A 9,809-nucleotide genomic window follows, 5' to 3' on the forward strand; every position below is an offset into this window, starting at 1 on the left:
AATAAGAACATTGCAGACCACGACCCCAGGTCTCCTGGGAGCCCTGGCCATACGAGGAGCACCCTTAGAAAATGAATCCATGGGATTTTTGATCTAATTTGTAGCATGTGAACCGTAGTCGGGCAACCCAACTGACCAGCCCCACTGCCAGGAGCCTAAGTGGCTGTTTAGCTTTGGTCTTTACTGTACCAGGGGAACCCTTTAATGGGGTTTTGCTTTCTTTTCCATTTATTCCAGTTTCTGTGTGCACAGACATACAGAAAACACTGCAGGACACGCTGGTTCGTATGCGTCGGCCCGTATGTGCGCGGGCGCATGGATTTATTATCAGGAATATATTACACTTATCTGTACATCATAACTGAAATAATACAAACTCTTCTGTAATCATTAGCCACATAGTAAACGAGACCACAGAACTCCTGCTGCATGGGAAACTGTACAGAGGCTCCTCAGCGTGTCCATGGGACACAACCACCATCAGTGCAGAGATGTAAAATACCTGATTTTGCACTTGATAGTTTTTCCTTTCCTTCCCCCCACCCGCCACCATCACAAGTCTTTTCCACTGCCAAGATAACCCCTCTGTGCAGGAGATGCCGTCCTAACGGGGTCTGACAGTGCTTTCCTGCAGAAAACCAGAGCTTTCCTGCAACTTTTCCAACTCTCCGTGCCCCTTGCTTGCTGCCGGCTCTCCTGCCATCCCACGGCTGTTGCCCACTCCCAGTGCCGGTCTCTGGAGCTCCTTCAGAGCAACTGCAGGCTGGTTTTATTGCTGCTGCAACCTTCTGCATTGAATAAAGATTAACCAAATTGAACATCTCCTTCTTAAAGATATAAGGGCAATAAAACCCAACTCAGTGCTGGCTGCATTCCCTCTCCTGCCAAAGGCCACCCTACCCTGCAAAACAGGAAAACCCCTGCAGCGGCCGTGGTGGTTGAGAAGTCTCCAGCTCCCCAAAAGCAAAAGCTTCCCCTTGCTCATCTTCGAGAAGGGGTGACCAGGGAGCAAGGACTAGTGATGTGGCCCCCACACCACTGGGAATGCCAAGCTCCCTGGTGAGAGCTGGGGTCACCAGCTTAGCCACGTGCTGAGGCGTCTCCATCTCCTCTCACACCTACTCTGGCACACAGAGGCAAGGAGGGACAGGACAGAGGAAGAACAGGAAAAAGGAAGGACCTTTTTTGGGGGAAAAAAATCTGTGTTTCTGGGCTTGCACCAGAAGGAACCACCCTTCACACCCTCGCCGGGACGGGTTGCTGGGTCCCTTCTGGTCAGGCAAAACCTCCTGCAGGTTTGCTAGCGATCAAGCAAGCCCCAGAGGCCATGCCAAGGAAGAATCCAGTGAGGCAGGATTGGGAGGCAAAAATTAGATGGCAAAGGGATTGGCAATGATACCAAATGATGGTGGAGCTGGGATCGGTCCCAGTTTTCCCACTGTAAAAGCCCCACTCCCAATTCACTGCTGGAAGCATCTCTTGCATATGAATATAAACCAACAAAATGATAAGGAAAGCACCAGAAATAGAGGGAAAGAATAAATAAATTAAAAAAGGACAGGCTCAGCCAGCCCATCCCATGCCAATAATATGCTCTAGTGTGTTTAGCATGGAAAAGTTTAGATTAGCATCATGGTAACAACTCTGATTGATTGTATCATCTCACCCATTTTTAAAAAGGGTAGAAAGGAGAACCCTGGAAACTACTGACAACTCTGACTAATCTGGTGGAGTGACTGTGTTGGTGGATAAGGGATGAGCAACTGATGTCATCTACCTGGACTTCTGTAAGGCCTTTGATGCAGTGCCACACGACATCCTTGTCGCCAAACTGGAGAGAGATGGGTTTGATGGATGGACTGTTAGATGGATAAGGAATTCGCTGGATGGCTGCATCTGAAGAGTTGCAGTCAAGGGCTCGATGTCCAAATGGAGATCAGTAACAAGTATTGGTGTCCCTCAGGGGTCTGTATTGGGACCAGTCTGTTCAATATCTTTATTAATGACATGAGACAGTGGGATTGAGTGCACCTTCAGCAAGTTTGCAGATGGCACAAAGCTGAGTGGTGCAGTTGAAATGCGGGAGGGAAGGGATGCCATCCAGAGGGACCTTGACAGGCTGGAGGAGTGGGCCCATGCGAACTGCAATACGTGTATCAAGGCCAAGTGCAAGGTCCTGCACACGCATCAGGGCAACTCCCTGGTATCAATACAGGCTGGAGGATGAATGGATTGAAAACAGCCCTGAGGAGAAGGACTTCGGGGTGTTGATTGATGAGAAGCTCAACATAAGCTGGCAATGTGCGCTTCCAGCCCAGAAAGCCAACTGGGCTGCATCAAAAGAGGTGTGACCAGCAGGTTGAGGGAGGTGATCCTGCCCCTCTACTCTGCTCCCGTGAGACCCCACCTGGAGTACTGCATCCAGCTCTGGGGGCCCCAGTACAGGAGAGACATTGAGCTGTTGGAGCAAGTCCAGAGGATGCCACAAAGATGATGAGAGGGCTGGAGCACCTCTGCTATGAGGACAGGCTGAGAGAGTTGGGGTTGTTCAGCCTGGAGAAGAGAAGGCTCCAGAGAGATCTTATTGTGGCCTTTCAATACTTAAAGGAGGCTTATAAGAAAGATGAGGACAGACTTTACCAGGGACAGGATGAGGGGTAACAGTTTTGAACTTAAAGAGGGTAGGTTTAGATTGGACATAAAGATTCTTTATGATGAGGGTGGTGAGGCACTGGAACAGGTTGCCCAGAGAAGTTGTGGATGCCCCCTCCCTGGAAGTGTTCAAGGCCAGGTTGGATGGGGCTTTAGGCAACCTGGTCTATTGAAAGATGTCCCTGCCTGTGACAGGGGGCTTGGACTAGATGATTTTTGATGGTCCGTTCCAACCCAAACCATGCTGTGATCCTATGATCTCATTGTATCAGAATTGTATGGGCAGACTGAAACGTGACAATGCAGTAGGTATTGCAGCTATCTGTGCCTTTAGCAAGTATGAAAGTGATTAAAATTGAACTTGGCAAAGGGGGCCTTTGTGTGCATGTATGTGTTAGGTATCTATCCTACTTTCAGGTTGTACTTGCTGGACACACTAAAATCTAGTAATGCATTTCAACAGTGTAGTTGGTGTGGCATAATCTATTCTAACAAGATGCTCAATTTACTCAGTATCACGGTATCATGCAAAAGCTGCTACAAAAATAAATTTCTCTAAAAAGGAGAAAAAAAAATCACCTTTTTTTTTTTAACGCTGTGGAACAGGCCACAGATACTTTGACGGTGATTGAAACTGTATCTAAGCTGCAGTCTACGAATCCTGAGTACTTCCCAGGAAAGCTGAAGCACAGTTCCCATCCGAGCAGTATGACAGGGGTGTGCAATCCCACCTCTGCTCACGCAGGGCGTGCCAGTGCCACCGCACACCCGGGCAGGAGAGCAGCCCTCCCCGCAGCGCTCCCGCATCCCAGGGATTTGCTGCATGTACCATCTCCCGCTTACTTTGACCCCGGTGCTCAGAGCAGGAACGCACGCAGGCTCTTTGCCCCAAGCTGGATAGAAAAGCATCCCACAGATTTTTTTTTTTTTTTTTTTTAATTATGCTCAGGGATATTTTTTTCTTGCTAGCAGTGCCCACGAGGGCCCTGCAGCCTGTCCCACCCCAGGCGCTCCTCGGCCTCACCACCCCTTGGGTGGGGGGTCACCCCAAGCCGGGGCGAATGTTTTTGCTTCTAGGCAGGGAAGATAAAGGTAGTTTAGCCACTCTTTTCCATGACGCTCAAAAGTGCTCTGTAACTTTGGGTAAGCTTTAGCCATGTGAAATAATATACATATGTGGAAGAAAAGAAATTCTGACCTGATTTGCACCCATGTAGTTTGCTGTGCTCTGGTGTTTCCCATGGGAGGAGGGTAGAGCCCTAGCAGGGCCCTGTATCTCACCCGAATACTGGAAACATCTTGGCCAGGAAAGGTCAAGGATGAACAACTTACTTATTTTCTCCTTCTTGCTTATGGGAAATGAAATAAATCAAAATGGACAGGAACTTACAACCAGAGATTTTGATTGTGTCCAAACCAGGACAAGGTAAAACAAGATAGGATCTAACCAGGATTTAAAGACACTAAAATTGAAACACGTTAACAAGTAATCTCTATCAAATTTGCTAAAACCCTCAGGTTTCTCATCTCTAGCCTATCTCCACTTATAATATCAATGCTAAGAGTTAAAAAGCAGTGAATGGTATGCATATCTTATCCGGTGTTCAATGCAAAGGTGATGGTTTCGAAGGCAGTACTGTCTCAGAATTTAAAAGTCGCTGGTGTTCATGTTACATAGAGTACCACTTGGTGGTCATTTGGAAGGCGCTTCTACTTCTGTGTAACTTTCTTCTAGGTTGGGTATAAATATTCCTGGGAGGCTAAACAGAAATGCATTTCGTTTAGATACAAGTCTTAGGCACGAGTTAGAAAACTGCTGACCGTAATGAAAATATATCAGCACTTAGTATCCAATAATATAAAAAATGCAATTCAGAACATCTTCGACTACATATATATGTGTGTGCGTCTATATATAGGTATAAAGGTACAATACATACATGTATATAAACACAGACACATATACAGAAATATTCACAACTTGAACTGTATTTGTAACTAACCTGAAATACTGCAGCAAAGGTTCATTCTGATGAACCGTTAATATAGTATTTTCCAACTTTGGGCTCTAACCATAGTTAAAATGTTAACACATCAAACTAAACGTCTTGCTATCCTAACTTTCTGCTGTCCTAGCTTTTTGCTCTCTTTTTTGCTACCCTAATCAACATGTCAGAACCGAGAGCTCCTATATGGGGACTATATGAGTACCCTGCCTAGTGTAAAGCTATGCAGCTACCGAGCATGCTTGCAGCCACGAACCCTGGATGCCTGCTGATGGTAATACTTCCTTGGATGGTAACATTTAGCAGATTGGAAATGCGTGAAAGGCAGGGGACCTCCAGCGCGCAGGTGCCAAATCATCGCCGCAAGGTTCTGACTTTTGCTGGAGAGGAGTTTCCTGATGAGCAGCGATAAAAAGAAGTGGATGATGTGGGTGGGAGTTTCACGGGGCTCACAGCATCTCCCTCCTGCAGCTTCCAGAGGAGCTCTTCGTTAGTCCTGCTCAGCTTCTTCTTCTCCTCCACTTCTTTCTCAACGTATTCTTGAAGATTAGCGTTCTCCTCTGACAATTGCCTGGAGAGGGAAGCAGGACAACAGGTAAGGTGCACCAGTGTGAAGGCGGTGGCATTAACACAGCTAGCGCTGCACAAGAGGCAGGGTGAGGCAGGAGTGCGAGCACCTCCCCCAATCCCATCCCATCCCATCCCATCCCATCCCATCCACCTGCCCCTAGGGCTGCAACTGAGCTGCCCAAGCTGGGGCACAGCTGTCCCCAGGTCTCTTCATTGCTGGGTGAGAAATGCATCTCCACAAGTCACCGCTGCCCCCCAATGTCTGACTCTGCCTCTGGGTGTGCCTGTGTCTTTGCTCTACATCTGTTTGAGGCAGCTCAGCTGCCAAAGCTTAGGTGGGAAGGGCCCAGACTTCTTTCACGGCCTCGTGCAACTGTCAACATCATGCCTGGCATGCAAAGGTGCCATGGGCTTTGTGCATTGACCACGTACTCCAGACACCTTAGAAACAGCCATTTTCCCATACAGACAACAGAATAACTAGCAGTTTCTAGCTGGGAATGTGCCCGTAAACTTCGTGGAGCCAAGCCCACCCCCAGATGGAGCCCAGAGCCCTGGGTCAGCGGGCAGTTGTGCTCCCTGCACACGTGACCACTTGGCCAGGGCTTCTGTTCCTGCACCAAGAAGACAAGGGGCTTCAGAGATCAACCCAACATGGCCTGCCCCAGAAATGACATCCCTGCAGATAACCAATAAGCAGTAGAAAGCACTGATCAAGATGTATTTTGGGCATGTGCTGGCAACAGCACTGTCCCAGAGGATGCATGCAGGAACACGTGGCTTCTGCAGCCCCATTACACTTGGGCAGGAGCCAGGTCCTGATGTGATCAGCCTAGGGCAGCTCTGGGCATGTATGTAACCTGATTTACAGGCAACTTAGGACTTTATAGAAATAAACAGGGAGGAACCTAACCTCCTCCCAGTATTTCAAGGGTTCAGCAGCAGCTGGGTGTGGATTTTGAATGCACACATGAAATTCTGCACAACTCCTTTTCTGGGTATAGCCTGAAGCACACAGCAGATGTCATGGACTGCTGGTCCACTCTCTTTGTGTTGTCAAAAGTCTCTGCCAGGGTGTTTAAAAAACATTTTTAAAGAAGTTCTGCTTTTTTAGCCTCAGTTCCTACACAAATGGAGCTCAGGTGATTAAGAATATGTCTGTTGTTCTCCTACTCCCTGAAAGTTTTGAACCATGAAGCAATGGCTAGCAGAGTCGAAGGATTAAAAGACACGAGTTGGCAGAAATTTTCAGAAAGCTGCTTGCCTGGTAGAGGAGGAAAATCCTATTCACGGTCCCATTGGGGAACCAGCTGTGGCATGAGCTCATGGTCTAACAGGCAACATGGGAGCTCACACTGAAGAAATAACTCCATAGGAAACCTCTTGCTACATGTGGAATTACTTTTTCTTTTGCAGTGTCTAACAAGACGGGCCATAAAAGTTATACACAGAGTCCCACTACATCCTTTTCCAGCCAGCATTTGCTGAGAAAAGAAAAAGCACATGCCTTCCCTGCCTTTGTGCAGCTCTGTGTGACTGGCTGGTAAAGCTCATCTGGGTATTGGGAATAAGCTCGTCACACCAGCACACACCTCAGAGCACGATGAAGGCTTCAGCTCCCCCCTCTGCTAAAGGCACTGCTTGGACAGGAGGCGAGCACGGACCACAGCCCATCAGCACGTATCAGCCTCCTTTACATTGGAGGCTTAATGCTGCTTGCTGGATGTATGGTAGGATGCACGGTATCAGTGTCCTGTGGAGTCTCTCACATAACAGATTTTGAGGCACTAATGCACACTGCAATTTGCTGGCAGAGGCAGGCTGCAAGTTATGTGCATGACCTCCAGGTAAGCAGGGAGACATCTGAGCAGAAAAAAGCCTTGCAGTGAAGTGCCTGTGCAGCATGTGGACATGTTCTCCAGAGAGACCTGCTTTGGCACGCAGATGGAGGAAGGAGCTGCTGCTTGTTGCGCTGCTTATTTAAGCCTCGTGCACATTGTGTTGGGAATTTACACTGTGTTACCTAGCGTGACTGGATACAGGCAGAACCAGCTTCATGCCACCTGGAGACAGAGGCAGCTTGCACAGCCAGCACGGCAAAGCCTCTGCCTTCAGCTGAGCCAACCTGTATCTGCCTCTGCTGCACCGTGGGGAGGGAGACGGACAGATGCAGCATCGCTGCTTATGAAAGATACAGGTGCCTGTTCAGCCCCTCTTCATCGTTCAGGCAGAAGAAGGAAGAGAAGCAATGTAAAAGCAAACGTGTTCTCACTATGTAAGTTTGCATCTTGAGATACATGTTCCAATTTTAGACCTAATCTAGGGAAACCTTTATCCCCGGCACTGCAGACTTACTATCAGATGTGTTCCTCTGCCAGCCTCCTGACAATTTAAGCAGCTATAACAAATCGCAGCCATAAAACCACAGAGGTCTGCAGGGGCACGCCGACATGATAAGCATGCAGGGGAAGGTGCTTGAATCGTGCCCTCAACTCACGTTAAAGCCTGCCCCATAGGTGCCTGGGCTATGCCAACAGAGACCAGACACCCTCCTGGTCATCTTCATCTCTAGGGTGCCAGAAACTACCATTCCTCAAATATCCCTAGTCCAAAGGATCAAAATAATGCTGGTTGATTTGAAGAGAGAATCTGAGATGTTGAGAAATCAGATGATTTATCCAAGTGCTTGGGGAAGTCCCAGCAGAGACTCTGTGAAGCTCCTGTGTCCAAAGCTGGTGCATAACCTACCTGCAAGGCTTTTCTCCCTTCCTTTGCACTTGCCCTTGACTATGATTGGGAATATCTCTGTGATGCACCCCTCAGCCCCCCAATGCCTCCGCAACCTCCCTCCTGGCCGTGCTGTAAAGGCTGGCTTTGCTCTGGCTCCCATCCCTCCTGCCCCGCTCCCTCCTCTTGCTGCTGCTGGGCGGCCACAGACACGTGGGCACCCAAACTGCAAATCGGCAGAAATAGCTCTAATCCACGCTGTTCCCCAGCAAGGGCAGCTCCCTGAGCTTGTTCATGCTGCACTTCCCAGGCAGTGCCAGTACAACATAAAAGCGCAGTCAGGGTGGCTACTGCTGTCAGGAAAATGCATGTTTTAATAACTCCTGACTTTAAAGCCCTGGCTGACACTGTCCCTGTAGCTGTCCCCACACTGTTACTGTTGAAAATTACTGTCCTCTAAGTTGACTTTCCAGGCTGACCTCAAATTCAGAATTTCTCCCAAAACATGTTCTTTGAAACCAGTACCTACATAGTTACAGACAAGAAGCAAAGCACTGCAGCCGGACACCGTCAGGGAGCGGAGGGTGCTATTTGCCCAGCCAGAGGCAAGTAACTGCGATGCAGAGATGCCAGCACTGACCCAGGCACCCTGGCAGCTGTCACAGGCATGGAGAGAGACTGCCACTTCCAGAACACAACTCATCCAGCCCCGAACAGGTGTTTCAAACTGGTCTGGTGAACCAGACCTTAAAAATTCCCATTTTTCCTCCCCAAGGCTGTAGACACCCAGCTCAGGCAGTGACATGTGTGTTATGGGTATTAATCAGGTGAGAGGAAACATTATCCTCACCCCAATCTGAGTGTTAGTACAAGCAATGCTGCCTTTTTAAAATATCTACATGCAGGAGACTATTTTTAAAGGATGAATCATTAATAAAGGAGACACTAGAAAGACAAATACTCGAACTAAATCAGAGGTGAGACGCTGAAGCTTTAAAAAGTCAGCTAAAAATTAAATTGCGTTTTAGGCCAATGGCATCATTTCTGGCAACAAGGACAGCTAGGCAGCTGGTGTGTTGGGACAAGTTCAACTCCAGCATATCCCTCCGGTACCCCTTCTGCCTGGCTCCAGCTGCGGTCTCTTGCCTTACAGCAGACTATAAACTCTCTGGGACAGGGACTGTCCTACCCTTCTCTATTTCTATTCCACCTAACACAAGGAGCCTTGTCACCCTTGTCAGGTTGTGACAAAGGTGGAAACAGACAGTGCAGGTGAAAAAAATTCTCCAAAGGATAACCCCGCCTGAGTGACAGTGGCATCGTTAGGATATCTCTCCTGAAATTGCCCCATTTCCCATCCTTGCTACCCACTGACTAACAGGTCTCCAGGCACTGACACTGAGATCAGAAGCCACTGGCAACTTTGGTCTCAGCAGCATGTCAAAATCATGGAAACACACAGACAGATATGCAGCCTTCCTTATGTAAGCAAACCCCGATATAAAAAGGACTTTTCAACAAAACAAGCAGATCAGGACACCAATACACTTTCAGGAGGAAACAAGTTTTTCCCCTTCTGAAATAAGTGTCAGCCCCGGGGCAGTTAAGATCTGCAGTGTCCTTTCAAGCTTAGACAGATTGCAAATATCAGCACAAACCTTGTTATGACAGTATTTTGCTCAATCCTGGCTCTGAGTTCTTCATTCTGCTGTTGCAGCATGGTGATTTTTTCTTCCAGTTTTAAATTTTTTTCAGCCTGCAATGAAAGAAGATTTGTTAAGTCTGAAGAAAGCCCAACGTGATCCAAGAGGATTTGTTCTTTATCTTTATTTGTCCCTAGAGCAAGTTCTAAAA

At 48.0% G+C, this 9,809-nt stretch overlaps 1 protein-coding gene across 8 annotated transcripts in view; it reads right to left on the reverse strand.

The window, feature by feature from the left end:
* Positions 1–282: 282 nt before the first annotated feature.
* MTUS2 (microtubule associated scaffold protein 2) overlaps positions 283–9,809 on the reverse strand; it is a 327,334-nt gene continuing 317,807 nt past the window's right edge. For 7 of the 8 annotated variants that reach the window (XM_075742076.1, XM_075742073.1, XM_075742077.1 and 4 more), the window contains 2 exons: positions 9,614–9,711; positions 283–5,229 (listed from right to left, as the gene is read on the reverse strand). In XM_075742076.1, coding sequence (XP_075598191.1) covers positions 5,013–5,229; positions 9,614–9,711 — 315 coding nt within the window. In that variant the 3' untranslated portion in view covers positions 283–5,012. The remainder of the gene's footprint in view (positions 5,230–9,613; positions 9,712–9,809) is intronic. The other variant, XM_075742078.1, reaches the window with a different exon arrangement.

The sequence above is a fragment of the Balearica regulorum genome, chromosome 1 (assembly GCF_011004875.1).
Source record: "Balearica regulorum gibbericeps isolate bBalReg1 chromosome 1, bBalReg1.pri, whole genome shotgun sequence".
Lineage (NCBI taxonomy): Eukaryota > Metazoa > Chordata > Aves > Gruiformes > Gruidae > Balearica > Balearica regulorum.